Source organism: Scomber scombrus, chromosome 22, assembly GCF_963691925.1.
Source record: "Scomber scombrus chromosome 22, fScoSco1.1, whole genome shotgun sequence".
Taxonomy (NCBI): Eukaryota; Metazoa; Chordata; class Actinopteri; order Scombriformes; family Scombridae; genus Scomber; species Scomber scombrus.
Window position 1 is genome coordinate 12287561 of NC_084991.1, and position 25824 is coordinate 12313384.

General features: G+C 39.5%; 1 protein-coding gene across 1 annotated transcript in view; it reads right to left on the minus strand.

Annotated features, from left to right (window-relative positions):
* Window positions 1-976: 976 nt before the first annotated feature.
* Window positions 977-25824, minus strand: part of celf2 (cugbp, Elav-like family member 2) — a 230866-nt gene continuing 206018 nt past the window's right edge. The window contains exons 8-15 of the mRNA XM_062443372.1: window positions 25221-25382; window positions 23004-23067; window positions 16856-16990; window positions 13083-13211; window positions 8755-8934; window positions 7138-7281; window positions 3568-3740; window positions 977-1074 (exon numbers count right to left, since the gene is read on the minus strand). Coding sequence (XP_062299356.1) covers window positions 3613-3740; window positions 7138-7281; window positions 8755-8934; window positions 13083-13211; window positions 16856-16990; window positions 23004-23067; window positions 25221-25382 — 942 coding nt within the window. The 3' untranslated portion in view covers window positions 977-1074; window positions 3568-3612. The remainder of the gene's footprint in view (window positions 1075-3567; window positions 3741-7137; window positions 7282-8754; window positions 8935-13082; window positions 13212-16855; window positions 16991-23003; window positions 23068-25220; window positions 25383-25824) is intronic.

Sequence of the window (25824 nt, forward strand, 5' to 3'; positions counted from 1 at the left end):
CTATCTGTGAGTCAGTTCAGCAAAAGGTGACACAAGTAGGTAGCATTTCTCCCCCCCAAACAGGGCAAATGTCTTTTTTTATTTTTTACCTTTAAACTACTCTAGAAAAAAGTGGTTCTATATATAGACTTTGAATGAGAAACAGAGCCACTTAAAATGGCCTTATCAAAAAACTTTACACTGCCTGAAAAATGTAAAAACCATTAGAGAGCTCTGAGAGAGAGTCTAATATTGATCAGACAGTTTTTATTCAAAACTGTTTGGAAGTAGTCTTATTTCTCAGAGAAACTGGCGCGGACTGCTTCTGGCCCGCGATTTCTGTTTTTCATCGGCGCCAGAAGCAAGAAAACGCGCCAATTCCTGTAGTGAACTTTCAAGTTTACTTTAAATGAAGAAGAAAAGGAAGAGAGAGAGAGAGAGAGAGAGAGAGAGAGAGATTTAAAAAAAAACTGACATAAAGAAGAAGAAACAAAAAATATATATATAACGTACTGACTGAATGGAAATCACTTTGACACAGGTTGTTGTTTTTTTTCTCCAAAAAAAAAGTTTTTTTGATAAAAATCTCAGTCTCTTTTTGTTTTTCATATTAAATGCAGCTTTACATCTTTTTCACATTGATTCATTTTCTTACCTATCCCTCCCTTTGCGCCTCTCACCCTCCCTGAAACCCTCCGCAAAACAGATTCAAATGAGGTCACATGCAAAAAACAAACAAAAACAAAAACACAAAAAAAAAGAAAAAACAAAATCATAAAAATCAAAAGTCCAAAAAAGCTAAAAGTTTCAAAGTTCAAAAGGTCAATAGGCGGCGGCGGAGGAGTAGGAGTAGGAGGAGGAGGAGGAGAACCAGGTTATGATCAGGTGAGCTCGGAAAAGACATCAGAAAAACAATGACGGGGGGAGGAGGACGATGACACTTTTTTTTCTTTTTTTTTTTTTTTGGTGGGGGATTTTTTTTGGGGTGTTTGTGTTGTTGTTTTTTTTTGTTTAAAGTTTTTTTTTTTTTTTTTGGACGCCACGGAGACATGCTAGGCAAACGATGAGCTATAACAGGCATGGAGATGGGTTGTTCTAAAAGGGAGGAAAGAAAAAACAGGGGAGAGGAGAGAGTTACACACAGAGAGCCAGAGCACCACACACCACTAACAGCATTTTGTTTTTTTTGTTTTTTTTCTTCTTCTTCTGTCAAATCAAGAGAAACAACAACAACAAACAACAACAACAAACAAACAACAACAATGCAAACCGTCAGAACAGCAACACCACTCACTGATTTCATTGGCAAAAGTTTTAGCTTTGAATTTTGTCCTTTTTTTATGTGTGTGTGTGTGTGTGTGTGTGTGTGTGTGTGTGTGTGTGTGTGTGTGTGTAATATAAAATGATATTAATGTTGTAGGTCTATACTAAACAGGCAACAACACACACACACACAGACACACACACACACACACACACACACACACACACACACACACATATACACGCACTCACACATTCACACACATATACACAAAAAACAGAGAGCACCCAAAGCTTTATCCATCAGATCCCGGATGGATTTTGTCATTTGGGAGAAAATATTCTTTTTTTTTTTTTTTGGGGGGGGGGGGGGGGGGGGGGAAATGGGCGTTTTCACATCAACACTTTAAAAAAAGAAAAAAAGTAATTAAAAAAAGTTATACAAATTTTCTTTGGAAGGGTTTGGAGGCAAATTGGAGGGGGGCAGGGCAGGGGTGGGAGTAGGTGGGGGTGGGGGGGCGCTACGAACAAAACAAAAACGGAAAACACTCAAAACAAGTAAATTAAACTTGAATTAAAAGTTTAAAAAAATTAGAAAAAAACGCGAGGAAAAAAAAGGGAGATATTTGACAACGTGAAGAAGTAGAGTCCCACTACGGATGGAGAGAGGGAGAGAGAGTGGTAAAAGAGAGACAGATGCATGGATGGATGGATGGATGAAGGAATGAATGAATGAATGGATGAACAGCACAGATAAGTGTATATGTGTGTGTGTGTGTGTGTGTCTCTGCAGATGATTGGATAAATGACAACAGGGATGGAGGGATGGATGGATGGGGGGAGCAGGAAGGGCAAAAGGGAGGGGTTGCGGTTCGAATGGCAGCGGAGTGTGTTGTGATTGTGGTTTTCTGCACTGAAAAAACATGAAAAACACCGGAGAACCCAATTCCACGAGACTTCTCCACAAGGGTCTACTTTTAATGATGCTGTATACTTTATAGGAGTCCAATAACTTAACGATAGGCAATAAATAAAATCCTTTTTTTTTTTTCATCTGAGGCAGTAAAAATGTATAAAAATAGAACTGCTTTTTTTACAAATAAAATTTACAGGCCTGTGGCTTTCTGTACTTTGAATTATTTTTTTTAAAATCTTTCAACAAACATCAAGTATTTTCAGTTACCCCCTTAAACCCATAAACTCTTTTTTATTATTAGTAGTAGTATTATTATTATAGACTTTGTCAAATTCTGGATGTTGGTTTGAAAATGTTTTTTTTCTACATGCTGTAATCTCCCTTCCTCAACAAAGACCAATGTGATCTGACCCAGAAAAAGTAGTTTACTAATTATTATCTTTTTTTCCATCATCTGAGAAATAAAAAAAACTGTTTTTTATTTTCACATAAATAATAAGACGTAGCTGGAGAGTGTGTGTGTGTGTGTGTGTGTGTGTGTGTGTGTGTGTGTGTGTGTGTGTGTGTGTAAGTTTTTTCTTCTTCCTGTGGTGGTGGAGTGTAACTGTAACTGTACGGCAGGCTGACTATAACTGTAAAGAGGCCACTAATGTTTTTGTTTTTTTGCAGCCTTTGCTCCCGGGTTGCCAGCAGGCATAGAGGGGTTTTCGGAGAAGCAGCGGCGGCCTGCAACCAACACCGCGGAGGTCAAAGGTCAAATGTGCATATCGGCGTGCGCGTCAAAAAAAAAAAAAAAAAAAAAATTAAAAAATGTTGAACTCTTCGCCAGGCCTTAAGGTTCACAACGAGAGAGAGAGAGAGGAAAAATAAAAAGTAAAAATCATCATGGCTCCTTTGTCTTTACCTCGGTTCTGACTGTTACTAGTCCTTAAAAATGTATAAATAATCACTCAGACAGAAAAAATTAAATAAGTTTTAAACAAACTTTTGTTTTTGTTTTCGTAATAATAAAAAAAAAAAGCTACCCCAAGATAGCTACTTTCTTCCATTATAAAAAAAAGAAAAGAAAAAAGAAATTGCACAAAATAATGGCGGTAATGGAAGCGTTCATGTGTGTAAAAAAAAAACAAAACAAAACAAAAAAAACAAATTGTAATAAATAATACTTGAAAGCTAACATAAAAATCTTCAAAAAAGCAAGAAAAACAAGAAAGAAAAATAAAAACAAGGCGTGTGTGTCTCCCTCAGGGTGGTTGTAGGTCGTCTCCCCCTCCCTCCCACCACCCCCCCCCCCCCCCCGTCCCTGTGTAGAGAGGTCGTGGCTCGGTTTGCTGTTGTTTTTTTTTTGGTTTTTTTTTGTTGGTTTTTTTTGTTTTGTTCATTTTCATTCTTTTCGTGGGGGGACTTACCCTAGCAGTGCTAACATGGGGAGCAGATTGACCCTAGTGCTAAGATCAGTATGGTTTGCTGTCGTTCTTGGAGCGCTTCAGCTGCACCTTCAGCCGCTTCATGCCGATCTGGAAGCCGTTCATGGCCTGGATGGCTGCCTGTGCCGACACTGGATTGTCGTAGCTGACGAAGCCTGCCGAGGAAAAGGGAGAGAGAGATCGTTGGTGGAAAAAATAAAGGAGGAGATTGATTGAGAAGAGACAAGACGACATACTGGTACTCTTTCCACTTGCCATTTAATCATTTATTTGTCAAATCAATAGAGATTGGTTGGTACACGTTTTGAATTGCATGAGTGAAGGTAAACTAGAGCTAGCTATTGTTGGGGTATTGCAGCTCAGCCATACTACCAATTTTTCCTAGTGGTCATTTGCGGTATTGCAGCAGAAAAAAAATCCCCTGTGGCCCAAAAAGCTGTTTCCTACATTAGCTATTGTATTGTTACCATGTTTGTATTAGGAAAGCTAGATAAAGCGTCACTGCTCAGGCAAGGTTTTTCCTAGTGGCCACTTGCGGTATTGCAGTAAAAAATTCTCCTGTAGCCCAATAGGTCACCATTATAAAGAGACACCTGTAAAAACTGTGAATTATTACACTTTATATTAATCCATGGAGGGGTTATATTCCTAAAACTCTTCCAAGAACCAAGAGAAGAGATCATCAGTCATCACAATGTAAAGTTTGTGGTCCGAGCGGGAATTTGCAGGCGGATCTAGCAGCAAACCCTGAAGCTAGGAAACATTTCTGGCCTCTGCAACAAGCGAAAACCATACACTTTCCAATTCCTGTTATACATCCAAGGTTATTGGAAAAAGGAATTACAGCATACAGGTTGTAGGTAGCTAATTCAACTTGTAAAAAAAGCTAAATTTGGCTTTATTTCCACATATTTAGTGCAATTATGGTGCAGAAGATGGGTGTAAATATCTTGTGTACCTGACATAGCATGAATTCAACATTAGTTGTGTCCCCACCAAAAATCCGCTGTTTTTTCCCCAATTTTTCCAGTGTTTTCTTTAACGAAACATGTATTTAACATGTAACTGACTCACAGCTAGTGGGAATACTACTTCTACTATTTCTACTACTACTAGGAGTGCAGTTGTACCTATGTTAGCTAATTTAGCTAGTGAATATTAGCAAAGGAGTATCGTCAGTCTGCTAATACTGAACGTTAGCTCACCTCTGTTAACTTATTTTACATTTAGTCTATACAGTAGGTCTACAGTTAGTATTATCATTAAACTGTTGACTATAGCTAACGATATGTTAAAATCTTCCAAAGTCATGACATAGCTTGATAGCGTCACCAACCTTAGTCCCACCAACTAAGATCTGATCTTGTTTTTTTCTATGAGGAAGCTATAATCCTCACTGTTTCTGGTCAAATGATATATTCCTTTGTTCAACAATCAAGTGTTTTGTCTTTATTTTGTGCCATAAAGTAGTGAAGCAGATTTCACAGAAAATCTGACTGATTTAAAAAAAAAAAAAACCCAGACCAGCAAGCTTCTACATGATGGTCTTGTATATTTACAGCAATTATACTGTCTTAAAAAAAAGCTTGTAACAATAAAATGTTTCACGAGGCATCCTCGCCACGTTTATGTGTCTTGAGATCTGATTTATGTGTATAACATTTACATCTACATTGAAATACACCCCTGGTGCACATTAAGAAAAGATTAAACTTTAACGACTCCCGCAGGGGGGAACTGGGCTGTTGCATCGACAAAACAATGAGAGAATAAAAGCAAAGTCTAATGGAATATACATAACAGTCAAACAAATGGAGAGGGGGGGGGGGGCATTATGAGTCTGCAAAATAAGGGCAGTAAAATTGATATAAGAAAGCGTTTTCTGCTCCCAAAAAATAAATTCTGACCAACAACTTGACAAAAGCCAATGTCAGAATAAAGGTTTAGCAGCAGAGTGAGGTTATATTGTGTTTTATTTCTCCTCTGCCTCACACAAAGCCGTCTCCGCACACACACACACACACACACACACACACACACACACACACACACACACACTTCGCCTCCTCTCAGGATGCTTGCAACCTCTAAAAACTGTCAGTAAACTCCTTGTCTCGCTCGTCTCGCATTCATCCTCAATCCATTTTCTGACAAGTAGCACAGCTGCCTGTTTGAGCGAGTATCCACGCTTGATTTATTTCTGTTTCCTTAGTTTGCTACATGTGGATCGGAGATGTGTTAGATTCTGGGTTTTGTTTGTCAGCGTGAGCAAAATGTGATGCAAACGCAAAACACTTGAATGTTGTTTTGTTCCATACTTTACAGGTCAATCAAGAAGCTTGTTAATAATAACCGGTGGAAAGGAATTACTTGCTCTACCAGTTCAGAATGGATCGCTTTAAGTCCATATTTTTAGATAAATTGTGTGAAAAGCTTGTTTCAATGAGTTTCCCACAACCAACTTTGCAGCCTTTAATATGTGATCCTCATCATCTCGTTAAGTCTGTATTTATCAGGTACTTGGTTTCAGGTCATTTGTGACAATAAATATTATATATTACATTAATTTTAAGTCGCATTTTACTGTTTAGGTCTTAATAACTTCCTCTAAAGAGTGATGAAATGTAGTATCAATCACAAGAAGTTAGAAAAAGTGCAAAAATTGTAATGAGTGGAAAAACAGATCTATTTAAAAATAAGTAAATGTTGCTAATTTACTTTAATAACTTTATTAATTGTATTGCATTCTTGCTTGTAGACACATTTGTTAAATTTTTGCATGTTAAGCTGAACTGCTGCACGCTGACTCTTTAGATTAGGTTAGCAATTAATTGCAAAAAAACAATAAATACTACATTACATACTTCTTTTCACTTCAGTTTCCTTTTGTAGAATATCTATTATTCTAATCTTACTTTTAAGGAATTTTCCTTATGATTTACAGTTATATATATGCTCATTTTCCCCCTGAAAGCCTTTATATAAAGAGTTTGTATCAATGAAAAAAGCCAGCAAGACGTAAATATTACAGTAAATTAAGTGTTCTTGCTAACAGCTTGGATATATTTTGGGTATTTACACTTGAGAGGCAGTTTGAAGTGGGATATGTAAAGTTTCTTTTCTTACTTTTAAGGAATTTTCCTTCATAATTTACAGTCATATATTTGCCTTTCCCCCCCTGAAAACCCTTAGGAAAGTATGAGACCTTTTATATAAAGTGTCACAGAATTTTATATCAATGAAAAAAGCCGACAGGGTGTAAACATTACAGTAAATTCAGTTTCCTTGTAACAGCTTGGACATGTTTCGGGTATTTACACTTTAGAGGCAGTTTGAGGACAAGCCCTTACAGTGGTAAACATTTTTTTTGCACTAAGCATTTGATGAGTGCCTGAATGCATCGTTATTTTTGGCTGGAGGAGGAGGAGGAAGAGGAGGCTTAGTTTCAGCTTGGGACAGCTTCATTCACAGGCTGCAAGAATCCAGCAGCTGAACTCACAGCAAGTGACACAAAACAAAGAGACAGATAAGTGCAGGTGTTTGCTGCCTTACCGAAGCACTTGCTAAGGTTTGTCTGTTTGTCGATGAAGACTTTGGCAGAGACCACGTTTCCGAAAGGCATGAACATCTGCAGTATGTCCTGGTCTCCGAACTCCTGGGGCAGGTGGTAGATGAAGAGGTTGGCACCTTCGGGACCTGGCGGGGGGGACAAAACGAATAAGTTGGTATAAGGTCAGAGCGGTTTTCAAGTGCAGAAGGACAGAGGAGAGAGAGAGAGAGAGAGAGAGAGAGAGAGAGAGAGAGAGAGAGAGGGGAGAGCGCTGCATTGTGGCGAGTAGCAATACTGTACTGTCGTCATAGGAACGGAGCTGAAGCACACCGCCTCACACAATATTGCATGACCCTGAGTTTGTTATTGCTTTTTAAACAACATTCTGCAATTGTATTGAACATTAAACAAGGATGAAAGCTTTTGGTTTTTCATTTAATAATTACGTTCTGGCCCTCCTCTAACAAAAGAAGTTCCTTGTTCTCCGGCTTTTGATTTCATTCATTCTTCTTTCCCTTAAGAGGGGTCACAGGTCTCCCGCTCACCCTCCTTCCATCACACATCCTAATAATTGCAATAGGTCACATCCCTCAAAATCAATAAATACCCTCTCCGTTGCTAAACGAAGCTGGATTATTGTCACGTCTTTGGTCTGTGTGGAGGTTTCGAACTACAGGATGGACCGTGAGTAAGAATCTTTACAAATGCATTCTCTTTTTCTTTTTGTTTTGTTTTGTTGGAGGGATAGCAGATATGAGAAGTGCAGCAACAAACAGTACGTGGCTGTATTTGTTTTACGAGACATTTCATCATCTAGTTTGTATTCAGCACCGTGGGCGAAAGGCTTTTGGGGAAATTTAACTTCCATTATGAGCTCCTTTGTAAAGGTGGCACTTTGCAGCAGCAGCAGGAAGACATTTATCAAGTTTACAGATTTTTCTGTGATATAGAAAAAAAAAAATCAAATGATCAACAATCTTAGAACAAAAAATATTGACAATATATTCCCAGAGAGGTCTGGTTAAAAAATAAATGTCTTCATATTTGCTATAAAAATATATTTTTGTTATAAATGTGCACAATTTATCCTGCTGAAGCAATGCAAAGCTCCCTAAAATAAGACTGAAAGTAAGTTTGAATTGTGCAATATTTCATTGCTGTTATATTTTTACCTTAAATTACAAACAGATATAAAAAATATTGATGGATATTGAAAGTTTGGCTGACTTAATTGTGCATTTATGTTTTTTGGAATACTTGAAAAACAATTGATGACAATTTGGATAAAAGAATACCTAATTTTCAACAAAAGCACTCTATGTGCCCAATAGTTATTTATTTTTTACTTGATAAGCAGCTCATTTGAATTTATTGGTTTTAATAAAATGTTTCTTTTTGCAGATGAAAATACAACTTTTGGCTGCATATGGACACAAAAAATACTACTTAGAAACTATTCTTATACAGTTTGAACATTAGAGTTTTATATGCTGCTCCATAAAATAAACTATTGAGGTAATATTGCATACATGTTTAGCACAAAAAACAACCTTTAAACCCTCTATCTATCTCCTATTGAGCAGCAGTGATGTACAAACAGGCAGCCCCAGGCTACTGACCCTCTTTCTGGCTGCCGGCGGCCCCCTGCTGCTGCAGCAGGGACTGGCTGTAGAGGGTGGGCAGCGCTGCGGCGGCGTACTGCTGGATCCCTGAGTAAGCCTGCGTCAGCGCGTCCATGGTGCCCGCCGTCCCGTTGGTAAGCCCTGCGCCGCCCAGGCCTCCGTTTAGAGCCGCCATACCTGAGAGCATTTGAGCAACTTTACATAAAACCCAACAATAAAGAAAGAAGAGTGCACTTACTCGTTAGCGCTCCCATTGAAGGTTGTGTTTTTTATACCACAAACACACACACAAACACATACACACACACAAAAACGTATACAACTGTTACAAGACGTCACACACACATACACACACACACACACACACACACACACTCTCACGCTCACGTTCACATGTTCAGACTTTTAGTTTTATTCATCACATCAGACACATAAACACAGCACAGAACAGCTAACAGAACAGGACTCACAGAGTATTAGTATATAAACACAGTTAAGTACAGTATGAGTGTAGCTGATGACAGCCAGAGCTGCACACAGGTGTAGGCCAGGTACGAAGCACGCAGCACAATGCATGCACACACGCAAAAAAAACACACTAAGACACAGAGAGAGAGAGACAGAGACGGGACGAAATGAATCACCTGACAACAAACTAGCGGTAGGAACTTAGGAGTTTTAGGAGACAAAAATTAACTACTGTTTTTCTCTATTTAGTCATTAAAATAGTCCTGTTGACAGTTTTTGCAGTGTATTTTCTTAGTTTATAATTATTATCTTTCAAATTCTCTTCTTTGTTTTTTTTTCACTCATTTTCTGTCATTAATTATGCGTTTTTTTAGCGTTAAGCTTTCTGTAAAGCTCTTAAAATTGCCTCGTGTGTGAAAAATGCTTTAAGAATAAATCTTACTTTTTTGTTTCACAGACAAATGACAAACTAGCGGAAGGAACTTGTTGGTAATTCAGAGGAACCCTTATTTTTTTCTATATTTAGTCAAAAAACAAAACAAATTAAAAGGGACTAAAAGTTATCTCTAATTCTGTGTAAATTCTCTTTACTTTGCTTTTCTTTTAGAGTCATTTCATGTCATTAATTATGCTTTTTTTGTGTTTAAGCCTTCTGTAAAGCATTCAGAATTGCTCTCATGTGTGAAAAATGCTTTTAAAATAAAATTCTCTTAGTTTTTATGGCACAGACAAGTGAATTTTAGTCACTTACTGACCAATAAACTAAAATATGAAATCAAATCATCTTCATGATCTTCCATTTTTATGTATCACAGAGTCCTTTTAGCTCCTCTAAATGTCTAAAAATACTCAGAAAAGCTACATCAAATATCTACACAGAGGTCTTATTATCTCTTACTTTTCCACCATGTGACGTCTCACTTTGGGGGGTGAAGACAGGCAGGGTTGGTGGTTTGGTGGTTTGGTGGTTTGGCGGTGGGGGGGCGTCTGGGCTTGAAAGTGAGGGAACGCAGCAGTAACACTCATTAGCTGCTTGTAATGGCTTAATATCACGGCGGAGGGCAACTTGTCTGAGGGGGTCTGACATTGGCTCGGCGTCCTGTCGCCTCACCGTCAGACACACTGAAATAAATTATCACCGCGGAGCTCTGGATTATAGGTCACTCATTTATTCAGGAATAATTGCACCGCTGACCTTTGCAATTCAATTAAGGGCTAAGATGTGTTTAAATGAGGGTTGGTGGTGGTGAAGGGATGCAGCAGGGGCGGAAGGGTTAGCAGGGACAAAATGGGATGCAAAATGACCCAGTCCGTTTGAGAAGGTGTGTGCATGTGTGTGTGTGTGCACCTGTGTGTGTCCGCTCCAGTAGACGCACGTATGATTTACACAGTGGATACAGCTACTCCAGCTGAGGAGCGTTAAAGGTCAGAAGAGAATAATGTGGTGGAAGAGGCCGGTAGTACAGGATCTCGGCTGTCATAACAGCGCTGATTAAGATCCCAGCCTCCGTCTCCCGAGAGGTCAAAGGCAGGACGCACACCCAGGACACACACACACACACACACATACCGCACCGCTCGGCAGTAACCGGTAGACCGCACACGCCGTGTAGAGTCAATACAACTCACACGTGGATAGAAACACATGTATCTGCCTCTGATCTAACATACAGTGGACTGAACTTTTAAATAAAAATGAATTAATTTGATACAAAAAAACCAACTGCCCTTTGAATGTGGTTTTTAAAATAGTAATAATAATAACTATGATTTGTCCACATTGGCTTTTGATGTTTTGTGAAATGTTAAAATTTTGATGGACATGAAAAAGGTTTGTTTTTTTAAAAACATTGAGATGTCCAAATTTGTATTTCTTGGCAGGTGAATATCTAGCTTGTGGATTTTCTGGCATAAAAATTGATAAATGTAAAATGTTTTGGACATGAAAATGCTCAAATATATTTTTTAAGGTGAGGAAATGTATTAAATTAAAATGATTGAATTTGTTATTTTGAGGGAAGAAAAACTGTCAAACTTTGCATTTATTTTGGCACAAAGACGTTAATGTGTTAGATGACATTTTTGGGCCTATAAATGATAAGTTTTGATACTTTTTGAGCATAAATATTCTCATTAATTGTACTTTTGACATGATTATAGTCACATTTAAGTCAAATTTGTATTTTTTTTGCAGGAGAATATTTAGCTTGTGTATTTTCTGGTATAAAAATGGATAAATTCAGCCTTTTTTTAGACATGAAAATGCTCAAATACAATTTTAAGGAGAGGAAATGTGTAAAATGTATTGTTTCATTACATGGAAATGATTAAATTAGTTATTTTGGGAGAAGGAAAGCTGTCAAACTTTGCATTTTATTTTGCACAAAGACATTAACGTTAGATGACACTTTTTGGGCCTATAAATGATACGTTTTGATACTATTAAGTATACTTTGACATGATTATAGTCACATTTAAGTCAAATTTTGTATTTTTTTGACAGGAAAATAATATATTTTTGTATTTTTGCCGACAAACAACGGACACAATGAGACACGATTACAACACACAGAGAAAGTCGAGTGATGTGACAGCGACACGCCAACTCTGCCAGGACGAAACGCCAGCACTCGCACGGCAAGCGTAACCCAGGACACAACCAGGAAGCGGATGGAGAGATGGTAGAAATGGATGAATAGATGGATGAATAATAAATATAATAATAATAATAATAATAATAATAATAATAATAATAATAATAATAATAATCCAAGCCCAGATGAGTGGATGAAATAGCCGTCATAGAGAAAGAGAAAGAGAGAGAGTGTGAGGACAATTTATATCAAACGGAGACGCAGAGAGACGAAGGGAGGCTTAGTTTGGTTTGTAGTTGTTTGGCTTCTTTTCTCTTTTTTTATCTCTCCATTTTTATTAAATATTAATTTAACCTTTGTATCGTCCTCTCAGGTCAAATTGACCCTGTCTGTTTTGACTGTTCCTTCCTTCCTCCCTTCCTTCCTTCCTTCCTTCCTTCCGTCTGTCCTTCCTCCCTCCCTCCCTCCCTCCTTCTTTCCTTCCCTCGTTCCTTCCTTCCTTTCCTTCCTCCCTCCCTCCTTCTCTCTTTCCTTCCTCCCCCTACCTTCCTCCCTTCCTCTTTTCCTTTCTCCCTCCCTCCCTCCTTCCTTCTTTCATCCCTCCCTCCTACCTTCCTTCCTTCCTTCTTTCCGCCGTCCTTCCTTCCTTCCTTTCCTTCCCCCTTCCTTCTTTCCTTTCCTCCCTTCCTTCCTCCTTTTCTTCCTTCCTCCCTCCCTCCCTCCTTGCCTTCCTTCTTCCTCCCTTCCTTCTTTCCTCCCTCCTTTCCTTCCTTCTTCCTCCCTTCCTTCCTCCCTCCTTTCCTTCCTTCTTCCTCCCTTCCACCCTTCCTTCCTCCCTCCTTTCCTTCCTTCTTCCCCCCTTCCTTCCTTGACTCGAGGACAACAGGAGGGTTAAATGTCTGTAATAAGGAAAATGACTATAAAATAAAGCCTTTGACATTAGAGTTGGACTAATTTATGGGTTTTTGATGTACTAACACTTTAAAAATAACATTACTATATATACAGATTATTGCTGAGTTAGTGTTTTTTTCATTTTTAGCACAAATGCTTCATGTTCTTGCTTAATGAAGTCAGTTTGCACAGAGTTTAATTGAGTTTTCTTTGTTTTCCAAAATCAAAAACCCATATAGATCAAACCCAAATGATCACGTTTCGTGTCTCTGCATCGACTCAAAGGTTTCGTGGCGGTGAAAGTGTGCATGTCTGGAGGTGGAGGTGAAGGTGGAAGGTGGTGTGGCTGATGGAAGGGTGAATACTCACTGTTGACGCTACCTGCTAGTGCATTAATGTTGTTCAGGCCCACAGTCGCGCCTGCCAGGCCCTGCAGGGTGCCCAAAGAGGTCAGAGAGTTCATGGCACTGGCGTTGGAACTGGCTGTGGTGCCCGCTGCTGGGGAATGAGAGGAGGCAGAGGAGGAGGATAGAAGAGGAGGAGGAGGAGGAGGAGGAGGAGAGTGAAAAGAGACAGGAGGGATAGTAGGAGACAAAGAAGTACATGTGTTATACAAGCTTTTAACAAATGAGAAGAGGTGAAGGTTTTCTTATTAAACACATATTAAAAACTCAGCCTATTAAATGAACAGCTCGGCCTTAATAGAGTTTTTGTGCAGAAGGTGCGACATGTACAATTTTAACATCAGTAAATTGTCATAAGTGTAAATAATTAAAACAACTGCTGGGAAGACTGGCTGCTCGCCTCTACACTACATCTGCTGAGGCTTTCTTTTCAGGCTCGTGTGTTAGTTATATCTTAAATATTAAACTACAGATTTAGAAATGGAAATTTGATTTGCTGCAGACACTTAAAAGGATCTTTATGATTCATCTTCTAAATAATCACTTTGTTGATGATGATTTCATGAACTCAGGCAATGCCCAATTCTGCCTAAACTGATTTTCTTCCAATTTCAACCATTTAAATCCTGACTAAATTGAGTCAAATCGGTAAAAAAATGTTTGATTTATTTGCTGTAATTAACACATATTAACACTGTGAACAGATTTTCACCATGACTCACTGCATTTGGGTGCCCATCAGATTATAAACCTGCATTTTCTATGATTAAAATAACTAATTAGAGGACTAATTAGTTTCGGCAGAGGTTACGCACACTCTAAACATTTTTTTTTTTTTGCAAGATTTGTCTTGTCAGATTTTTGTTAAGAGATTTGCAGGAAGGGGGGAAAAAAAGGCACTGTACTTCCAGTCTAAAGCTTAGTGTTAAAGCGTTTTGAGTATCTTGTAAAGATGAATGCCGGGAGGCCAAAAGAGAAAGCACTTCACAATATATCGTTATTTATAGAGCCAGTGTGTGTGTGAATGGAGAAAAACTGAAAGCGTGTTCCTGACAAGAAGCAAAAGGAGGTTCAAGGGAAATGTGATCTCTAAGCAACACATCATCTCCACAGTGGGTTTCATTCTTTCATGGATCAGCAGCAGCAGCAGCAGCAGCGTGTCTCCGTTGATTTGAAGGAATGCTGATGTTGAAAAATATTACAAGTAGCACCTTTAATTAATCTATGATGATGCAGCACCTTGACCCTAAATATAGCTTAAAAACCCCTCCCATCCATGCACATTATAGTATCAAAGAGGAGTGATTTGTACAGATCAGGAGGTATTTATATATATATATATTGCATTCAAGGTGATGCTTTAATGGCATTAAAAACACAAAGACCATTCAAAAAAAGGAAAAAAAAGAAGAAAAAGCAGACATACTGTATGTACAAAGAGGCAAGAGCACAACCAGAAAAGACTTTAACCATTTGCAAATGCTTCTAAGTATTAAACTTTCTCAATTCTACCTTATTCACATTATCACAACTACTTCTCCTCGAGCACAGTGTTTTGTCACAGACACAGAAAAAAAGACACAAAAACACAAAAACAGACACAACGACAACAACGACGAGTGAATTCGACACAAACTCACATACACACGTACACCTTCAAATGACACGTACACGCGCGCGTTGATATGTGTGAAATGTGTGCCAGACATGATGATGCTCGCTACGCTATGTCAGTGATTGGGTGGAGGTGAGATGGCGGGAAATACGGTGCACACAAAAAGCTTACATCCTTGTTCTGGTTTTTTAGAGAGAGGGAGTGAGAGAGAGAGAGAGAGAGAGAGAGAGAGAGAGAGAGAGAGAGAGAGAGAGAGAGAGAGAGAGAGAGAGAGAGAGAGAGAGAGAGAGAGAAAGAGAGAGAGAGAGAGAGAGAGAGAGAGAGGAGGATAACAAAAATTGAATCTATTCATTTACCCTTGATCTCATCAAAGCGATGCAAACAAAGCAGGATTGCCGCTGAATATATTAAGAAATGGTGTGATAAAGGAGAGCATTATGTCGGCACATGGTGCAAAAGAACAACACGAAAAAAAAGGAAAAAAAAAGACAAAATGCTGGCCTGTCTCCATGCAGAACTGACTATATTTATCAAAACTGGTGTGACGTTGTCAGTTTCATTGACACATGCAGTATAGCGCCACTCATCCAGACTGAGCACTGAGTAGCTCAACCTGAGTGTGTGTTATTCAAGGTTGGACTGACATTCAGAGAGAGAGAGAGAGAGAGAGAGAGAGAGAGAGAGAGAGGAGAGAGAGAGAGAGAGAGAGAGAGGAGAGAGAGAGAGAGAGAGGGAGGGATAGAGAGAGAGAGGCTGGAATAAAGGAGGAGAAGGTGAAAAAGTATGGAGACGGGAGGGAGGAGGGAGGTGGAAGAAGCAGGAAGTGGAATGGAAGCGGCACAAGCGTTAACGTGGAGGAGGAAGAAGAAGAAGAAGGGAGAAGAAGAGGAGGGTTGTGGGTGGGTGGGTGGGTGGGTGAGTATGAAGGGGGGAAGAGGAGGAGGAGGGGTAGCTTTTCATATTCATGCTCTGTTGGGAGTGCGCTCCAAAAGAGAGAGAGAGAAAGAGAGAAAAAGAGAGAGAGAGAGAGAGAGAAAGAGAGTGAGAGCAAAACCACGGCTGCTGGAGCGAGGCCGAGCCGACATGAAAGGGGAGAATGATGGAGCAGAAACAGGGAGCTTGTCAAAAGGAGGGCAGCAGCAAAAAGACGAGGGCAACGAGAAGGAACACGAGGAGAGGGGAAGAAGAAGTAGGGAGGATAGGTGGTGGTGGAGGAGTGGGGGGGGGGTGAGATCAGTTTAGGAGAGAGAAAAGAGAGAAAAGAAAGGAGAGAGTCTGAAGGTGGCAGCATTTAACCTGAGTCCAGTTCAGACAACAACCTGGTAGTTTTTAAGGTTTTAAACCCCCCACCTCACCTCACCTCAGCTTACCCCCCTCCAGCAGCCACAAACAGTGACACAGCACTAACACACACACACACACACACTTACACACACACACAGAGAGGTGCAAACAAACCCGTCCACCTGGAAACAACAAATCTACTATCCTTCCTTCCTTCCTTATTGTTCCTACATGGAGCTGGTGAAGTGAGGCGCAGACAAAGAAATCACAAAAACCCCCAAAAAAACACACATATAGATTTGAATCTGACGTAAAAGCACAAACACACACACACACATACAGTACATGCACACGCCCACACACATATACAGTGCGTGTATCACAGCATGGATGATCGGGCCACATGGTGAAGAGGAAGTGAGGTGTTCAAAAAGACAAGGGGGGGGGGCGCAAGGGGGGGTTAGGAGGAGGCGGTGCATTGACAACACAGCATGGTTACTCTAGTAAAATATGGGAAGGGGGGGATACAGTGGATACACACACACACCATGGGAATGTGCCAGAGAGAGAACAATGATGATGACGATGGTGGTCATGTTTTCGGCAACTGATGATGGTTTCGGTGATGGCGGCGGTGGCGGTGGCGGTGGCAGTGGAGGAGGAAGTGGTGGTGGTGTGCCAGGATCATGGGCGACAACACTGGTGATGGGTAACGATGCAGAGCGTAGGAGGACGTAGGCAGGCGTTGGGCCCCCCCCCAAAACCCCGGCGTCGGACCCCTTCCTCCCTCCCTACTTCCCCCCTCCCCCCAACCCCAACCTGAGTGGCTGCGGCGTTACCTGGACTGGCCAACGCTCCCAGGGAGGCGGCGTTGGAGGACAGGGGGTTTGCGGTGGAGGGGCTGGCTGAGTTTTGGGCCGCCGCCGCTGCCGCCGCTAAAGTGGCCAGGTTCTGCAACTGCAGAGCACTCATACCTGGAGAGAGGAGCCAGAGAGGGTGGTGGGGGAGCGAGGCGAGGCATGGCTGAGGCGCTGGGTTGCCTGGCTCGGACCGGAGGACAGAGTACCAGAAGATAGTGCTCACCACGAGTGTGTTGTGTGATGTCCGATTGATGAGGAAGAGTGTGTGGAAATGTTGTATTTATGTGTCTGGAAATGTTTCTTATAACTTCTTCTCTTCTGTGGAGAGACTCTGTAGTGTGTGAAAGCAAACAGCACAGAAGCTGATTTTGCTAATAAGTCCCAAATGTGTGTAAATCAGTAAAAGCAGCTGTTGTAGCTGTTTAGCTTTGGTGCATTTCTCTGAGGCAGAGCTGCTCTAGAAGCAGAAGTAATCTCTGTGATTTAGTTAAACTTACTTTTTTCTGTCCAAGCAGCTCTTGAGTAAAAGCTCAGAGGAGACAGCTGTTTCTTTTTGTTGTTCTTGTTTGTTGTTGTTGTTTTTTGGACTATTCGTAATGTATTAATGCTATTTGTTTTTGGGCAGAGCTCCATCTTTGCTCAGCTAACTCATGCACAAACATCTGAATGCTCTATAATCTATAATATTGGACCATATTTAGATCCTTGTGTCTTAAGTATTTTACATTTATTTTAAAATGTGTACCATAAAATGCATACATACACTTTAAGGTTATGGAATCATGAGGCTGTCATTAATATTGATATTTGAAACAAAATATATAATAAAAATGTATCAGATGATATTGCCTGTGTGCAAAAATATTAAACTTTTGGGGCTTTTTATCCCTTACATTTTGTGACATAGTTCTCAGTTTTAACAAACATCCGAATGCAAAAAAAATCTATATATCTACAATATTGAACCATGATTAGAGCCTGCAAGATACAACATACTTTATTCTTTTTAAGGAACTTTTAAGAGTTTATGTGGTAAAAAATGTATTTACTTTATTATTTACTAAATATTTAACTTTTTGGCTCTTTAATCCCTTAAACTTCCCAGTTTTAACAATTAATTTCTATCAAAAAAATACAAGATGGGAGCAAATTTAGAAATTTCCCTTAGAAGACATTTAAAAAAAACATTTGTTGTTAAAACTATGCAATAATTTGGTGTTAAATTGCTATCAATAAACTCTAATACTAAATACAAAATACAACAACAACAACAAAACATATTTTAAGCTTTAATTAAGGAAGATAACAGCCTGAAAGCTTAAAGATTCATTATCTTCAATGTTAACATCAGAGCCGATACATCTCTGATAGATATCGGGCGGCTATGGCTCCACTTAACAATGACATACGATTGAGATTTTTTTAACTATAGACTAAATATTTATGTTTAACTGAAGGTTGAACTCTCTTCATTGTTAATCTGCTCACTGCTGTTAGCATACGGGCCTCTACTTAAGGCCTTATTAATGACTGCATGCCAACACCTAAATGATGGTGAGGCAAAAGCTATAAAACACCTTTTTACGAAGCAGGTGTGTGTGTGTAAGTGTGTGTGTGTCTCAGTATAAAAACCTCATGAAACAGAATCAGTCATCAGAGCAGAAGTTGGTCTTACCGCAGAAGAAGCCTCGTCTGACTCATGAGCTTGTTAGAGGTACACAGGTTAAAGGGTGTGGACACTGTCAATGTGAGGTGTATGTGTCGTATATACAGTCTGGATGTATATACAGTACCATGGGAATACACACACACACTTTTACACTCGCACACACACGCACACACTCACACACACACACACACACAGAAAAATAGACACACACACACATACATACATACAAACAAGACACCATGAAGAAGAAGAAGATCCATCTGAGAATGATTAGAGGTTGTAACATCCAAAAAAAAAAGAAGAAGATAATAAAGAGATATCCTTAAAACCAGACAAGCAGCAGCAGCAGCCAATGACAACAGAAGGCTGGATTCATCCCTGGGATTCACAGTTCTGATTGGTTAATTAAAACAAAAAACAAAAATTAAAAAAAACTCCCCCCCCAAAAAAATCCAAATGCCAGTTTCTGAATGTTCTGTTTCTAGGTTGTTGTGACAATTTTACTGCAGCAGGAAGTGTGTGTGTGTGTGTGTGTGTGTGTGTGTGTGTGTGTGTGTGTGTGTGTGTGTGTGTGTGTGTGAATGTGTGTGTGTGTAAGTGTGTGTGTGTGCGCGTAACAAAACATGACAAGCATGCTTACTTACAACCGTACCGAAGCCAAAACCAATCTCTATCTCTCTCTTTTTTTGGTAGTTTTTTTTTATAAAGCAATCCTCTCCAATTTTCTACAATACATCAAAAAACCCAAAATGGATTTCTGTTATTTTGCAACGCAAGGTGGGAATAAAACAGCCGTCATTCACACGCTCAAATGTCACACTGGTTCAGACAAGGTTTGTGTGTTTTTATGTTGTTTTTTTTTTAAACGAGGCTCCACACGAACAAGACGAGAGGCGGTTTAAGTGATGCCTGTTCATGAGCAGTGTTGGGAAGTAACTACTAGATCAAAGTAACTATAATCCGTTAAAGTCACTGAGAAAAAATGTAATTAATGTTACTTATGAAAATGTTGATGATTATAAAGGAGGTTACATCTGAAGTCAGACCTTTAAGATTTTACTCAGGAGGGTTTTTTCCTCATTTTTTAATATTTAACATGTTACTGAATACATATATTGCTGTGTTTAATCCTTTAAAATCAATGTTTTTTTAATATTATGTAAATGAATCATGACGCGGGTTTATTTGGAGCACACATGGACTTAAATGGAGTCACAGTAACAATTAAACCCACTTTATTCATCAAATATCTTTATTTTATATTCCAAAATCTACATGAACTAATGAATACATTTTCAAATGAGAGATAAATGTTGCTTTATAAGAAATGATCTCCCTTATAAATCATGTCAGTATCCATGAAAAACAGCTGAACTTAGATTTTGGTGCTTAACAGAAAGTTATCAAATGTAATAAGTTACATTACTATGATGAAGTTATTGAAATAGTTACATTACATTTTAAATAAAGTAACTAGTAATATGTAATCTATTACATTTCCAAAGTAACCTTCCCAACGCTGTTCATACAGACTCATTCTCAAAGCTCTTTATTAGAATATAAAGGAGATTATTTTGGCCCTTAACCCTGTTTTTTAGGGATAATACCTCTTCAGTGTCACTTTCCTTTTTTTCTTCTTTTTTTTTTTACATTTAGCTCTTTATTTATCTGCACTTCTTACTCTTCTATTTCTTTTTGTCTTGTTCTCTGCTACTTTTCCTTTTGAATTTCATTTTGCCTTTTCCTTTCTTTTCCTCTCCATCTTCCTTCCTGCTTTCACTACTCCAATTTCTTCCTACCTTTAGTCACTTTCCTTTCCTTTCCTTTCATTCCCATTTTCTGTTTCCTGCTCTCTTCTTTTGTCCTGTTTGTTCCTTTTCTGACTCTTCTCCTTTCCTTTTCTACACATTTTCTTGCTTTCTTTCCTTCTCTTTTACTGTTTCCTTTCCTTTTCTTTGTCTTCTTCCCTCCAATCTCCAATTTCTCTCCTGCTTTGTCTCTCCTTTCCATTTACTTTCCCACCTTTCTTCCTCTTCTTCTTCATTCCTCCCTTTCCATTTTCCATTTCCCATCTACCTTATATTATTATTTTCTCTCCTTCTTCTCTCTTTTAACCATTTTTCATACATTTCTTTCTCATGTATCATTCTCTTTTTACTACTTTCCTTTCATTTCAATACCTTTCTTCTTCCTTTTCTGGCTTTCTGCCTTTCTTCCCTTCCAATTTATCTATTTTCTCCTCTTTTTCCATTTCCTTTCCTTTCCTTTTTATATATTCCTCCTTTTCTTTCCTCTTTTCCTATGATCTTGTTTTTCTTCTTTGCCTTTTTTCTGATGACAAAGATGACTCTACAGCATCTCTCTCTCTCATCTCTCTCCCCACACAACCTCTTTTCTCCCCCTCCCCTCTTTTCTTACAGCAGCTCTACACCAATTCTTACTTGCATTTGTCAGAGGCTATCTCCCTCATTGAACATACATTTTCAAGACAGTTATAAGGAGAAAGGGAGCAGGCGGGCAGATAAAAATAAACTGAGTTAGAAGGGGAATAAAGTAGGGATGAAGCCGTATACGGAGAGAAAAGAAGGCAAAAAGAAAAGAAAGACACTATGAGACAAACATAATCTACTTCCCACATCAGAGTCGGAGTATCCGGGCTGTGCAGATGGTACGCGAGCATGAGCGGGAACGACCGCGAGTACATATGTGTGCAAGGATGCATGTGTGTGTGTGTGTGTGTGTGTGTGTGTGTATTTGCACTCCATGCAGTCAGAGCCGGGCTGGCGTTAGCTGCGTTTAATTGAATGCTCATTGGTGTAATTGAAGCCTCTCAGCTCTGCAGCTCCCTGTGTTAAAGACTGGGACCAGATGTCATTCAGCTGTCTCACATCTCCTGCCAATCACTAATGCTCACTCACTCTTCCTTTTTCGCGCTTTCTCTCTATCTCTCTCTATCTTTCTCTTTCTCCCTCTCTCACAGATGGAAGACCAACAGATCTCCAGATTCAGACACCGTTACTCAACCTTGCTTCCAAATCCCTGTGCCTATTTTTCAGTGTGAATATATGTGTGTGTGTGTGTGTTCTCACTCAACAGCAGAATGGGCAAAAAAATTGAAATCAGCAACAACAAAGGAAATTGCAAAGCGGGAGGAAAACGACAAGAGAGAGCTGGTGAGTTACAAGAAGAAGAAGAAGCTAAAAACTCTCCATCACTCTCCAAATCCCCCCTTTTTTAATTTCTCTGGCAGTTTCTTTTATTCTTTTATTTTCCCCTTGTGTCAACTGACTAAACAGCGCTCAATTGAGGGCTGACACCTCACTGAGAAAGCTGCTGAGGGATAGAACAATAAGAAGAAGAAGAAGTTGAAGAAGAAGGGAGGCGTAAAGGTGAGATGAAGTAATCGTGTGATTGAAAGAAAGGTGGGACGTGTGAGAGTATCAAAAAAAGGAGCTTAAAATAAATAGAAAAGAGAGGAGAAGGTGGCGAGGAAGAAGAGAGAGAGTTTTAATGGAAAGAAAGAAAGAAAGGAAGTCAGATGATGATGATGATGATGATGATGATGATGATGAGAGAGTATCCACATGTCTCTGGAAGTCTTAACTTTGAATTTAAAGCCTTCAAAAATGATATTTCTTAAACACAGAGATGTTTCTTTATCTTGTTGAACATTTAATAAGAGGCTTCTCGGTACGCTCAAGGCTGAGATTAATACAGAACTGGGTTAATACAATATGCATTTTTTATTGCATCAGCTCCACTTAAGAGAATTGGACTGTCCCAAACCACTTTATTCCTTATTTTGTGTCCTTTTTTCTTATTCAACACCCTTAAGATTTTGAAACTTTCATCGTGTACATTCATTCAGGAGCAGAAGTTGTTTTTTTTAAATTTTTATCAGCTTTCTTTGCTTTCTCTTTAAATTGGCTTTAAATTCAAATTCTTGTAGCATTAAATTTGGCTTTGAATTTCCTTTAACTTTGCAGATACTCTCGAAAAAAAGGGGGAAATAAGGATGACAGATGACAGACCCTCCACAGTGGGAGAGCAGTAGATGGCGCCAGCCTGCAGTGCAAGATACCCGCTAAAAAGGAGCCGATTTTTAACCATTTTCTCCACCACCCCCTCCCCCCTTTTTCTTTTTCTTTCCTCCTTTCTGTGATTCATCCATCCCTGACAAAGCCTCGGTGCTACTGTTACACGCCCAGGGCACAACTCTTGTCTGGCCTCATTAAAAGATCAAGACAAATCTTAGCAACAGTTAATAAATCTTCAGGGCAAAGATCTCTCTTTTACTCCACCATGCGAGTTCATCTGTTATGCTCTTTGGTCCTCTTTCAGAAGTCTGTGAATAAAATAAAAAAAAACAAAAAAAAAACAGAGGCGCAACAAAGAGTCCATTGCCACGGTAGATCGCAGGATTCAGAGGAGGTTTTATCGATTGATTTTTTGACTCACCGGCCATCTGCTGGATCCCGCTGAAGGCTCCTAGGTTACTGGAGGAGGTTGCCTGCTGAAGCAACTGATGGCAAGAAAGGAAAGAAAGAGCCAGAAAGAGACAGAGAGGAGAGACAAAAGAACAAGAGGAACAGTGTGAGTTGGGGTGGATAACGTAAAAAAAGGCTTAAAACATGTCTATAAAACGCTACGCAGAGAAAAAGCTAAACTGTGCAATGAGTGATTTAGCAATGTGGGTCTTTGCATCAGTGCTCGATGAGTAAATGAGCTGTTAATGTAGTTTGATCTCTCTGCTCTAAAAGCGAGCGCTGTTTGTATTCCGCCATGATTCTCGCAGACAAGTTGAGCATGAAAGCTCTAATCTAGCTGACTAATTAGATTCCAAAAACAAAAGTGGAATACTGATGCTGTCAAAAAAAAGAAGAAATTCATCCTTCAAAGACTTGAATTAACAGCAAATTAACATCTTGTTTCTATTGTGTGTGTATGTGTGTGTGTGTGTGTGATCTCCCCTAGAATAGAGCTTAATCTTTTCAAAACAGTGAAAAAGAGGATTGAAAGAGCAGACAAATATGGGAGCCCAATTCACAATTCACAAAACACTTTTTATCTCCAGTTTTTACTCCCCTCCAAAAATAAATCAATATCCAGTAAAAGGAGGGATGTTTGTCTGAGCTCTGTTCTCCCTCTTTGCAAAGACAGGTTTCAAATAACACTTAAGATCAAACACATTGAGAAAGATGTGTATTTTAAGGGGAGGGAAGGAGGAAGGGAGGGAAGGATGAGGGAGGGAGGGATGAGGGGGAGGGGTTTGGGTTGTTAATTTAAAGAAAGTGAAGAGCAATGAGCAAAAAGGTTAACGCCAAAACTTTAAGAGGTGAGGAGGCCTGAGAGTGACGAGGAACAGGGGGAACGTCCAGGAGAGATGAGGGGAGAGAGAGAATGAGAGAAAATGAGATTTCTGAACCTGGTTTAAAACTAAAAAGATGCTCAGATGCTGCAGGGGGTTTTCTAAATTGGGGCTCCATACTGTCGCAAACCAGTTTGTTTAATACAACAGAAAGACCTGGGACACAATTAGTGAATCTACAAGAAATATTCACTCATTATTATTATTATTATTATTATTATTATTATAGTCTCCAAATATGCAGAATAATACAGAAGTCCATTGAGATTAAAGCAACTATGTCTCCTAAAAATAACAAATCATGTTTATAATAGTTTTGCCTTGAAGGAAAAGTAATTAATATAATAATAGAATAAGTCTTTTTTTATGTGCAGTGGCAAATATTTCTCCACAAATGCAACATTCATGCACTGCAAAAAAGTCATATATCAGTGGGTGATGTATAAAATGCAGGACTGTAAATACTACTACTATTAAAATACTTTGGTTAAAGATTAGGGACTGATTGTAAGAAAAAGAAAGTGAAAACATCCTTTTTTTTGGTGTAACTTCCACCTGAAGTTTAAATAACCATAAAGACATTAATGATGGTTTAGTTGCTACACATTGACTGTGTTGTCCTAATTTTCAACTTCTCATGAATCTCTTAATTCTAGTATTGGTTTAAAAAGGTATTAAGGATTTGGTATTTCTTTATTGCTGTTTACATTCTTGTATTATATGTTATATTGTGTATCTGTGCATCTGTATATATGTGTGTCTGTGTCATATAAGCTACTGGATGCCTTAATTTCCTTCAGGATGAATAAAATATCTATTGTAGACAAAATAAAAGACTTCAGTGAAAGTTTTGCTGATACGTAACATTATGAGTCTTTGCAAACACCTTCATTAACATATATTTTCCTTACTGTGCTGCTTAAAAAAACGAAATAATATGCAGGTAATGTGTAATGTTTTAGCTTTTCTTTGGGGGAGATATAACATAAACTCATATCTTCTGGCAACCTCGGACCCCAATTCAGAGACCTCGATTTCTCACAATGCCACAAATCCAACGACGAGGAGGATGGAGGAGAGGAGTGATGGCAGGGTTAAAGGAGGAATTAAAGAACAACAAAAAACAAACAAATAAATAAATAAATAAAGGGTGGAGGAAGAAACAAGAGGCCTGTGGGGATTGTTTTTTTTCAGGGTGGATGATTTTTGGTGGGGGCACTGACTGCGGTGGCGGTGGCCATGGGGCTGTAGTAAGGGGTGGAGGAGGAGGTGATGGTGCAGGTGGGCGACGCGGCGGCTCTCCTTACAGCCAGATACTGCGGAGTGAGGCCGCCCAGGCCCGTCAGGCTCCCCCAGGTGGTCGCACTGTTGAGCTGCTGCATCTGCTGCGCCAGCTGCTGCTGCAGACGCCGCTGCTCCTTGTCCTTCTGCGTGTCGGCGAACTTCACCACGATGGGAGACGAGCAGCCCTGCAGTGGGGGGAAGAGGAGGAGAGGAGGGGAGAGGAGAGGAGAGGAGAAGAGAAAAGGAGAAGAGAGTAAAACAAAAGGAGAGAAGAGGAGACAAGAAGGAGGTGAGAGAATTAAAGAGGAGAGAGGTTGGATGAGAAGATAAGAGGAGGTGAGGAAGAGGAGGAGAGGAAGAGGGGAGAAGAGACGAGAAGAGATGAGATGAGGAAAAAGAGAGAAAATGGTGGAATGGATGTAAGAGAGAAAACAAGAAGAGAGTAATACAAGAGAGAATAAGAGAGAGGAGAAAGAAAAAGGGAATGAGGAAGAGGAGATGAGAGAATTAAAGAGGAGAGAGGTTTGATGAGAAAATGAGAAGAGGGGAGGAAGAGGAGGGGAGAGAAGAAGAGAGAGAAAAGGGGAGAAGAGGGTGGAATAGATGGAGAAGAAAAGAGGAAAGGAG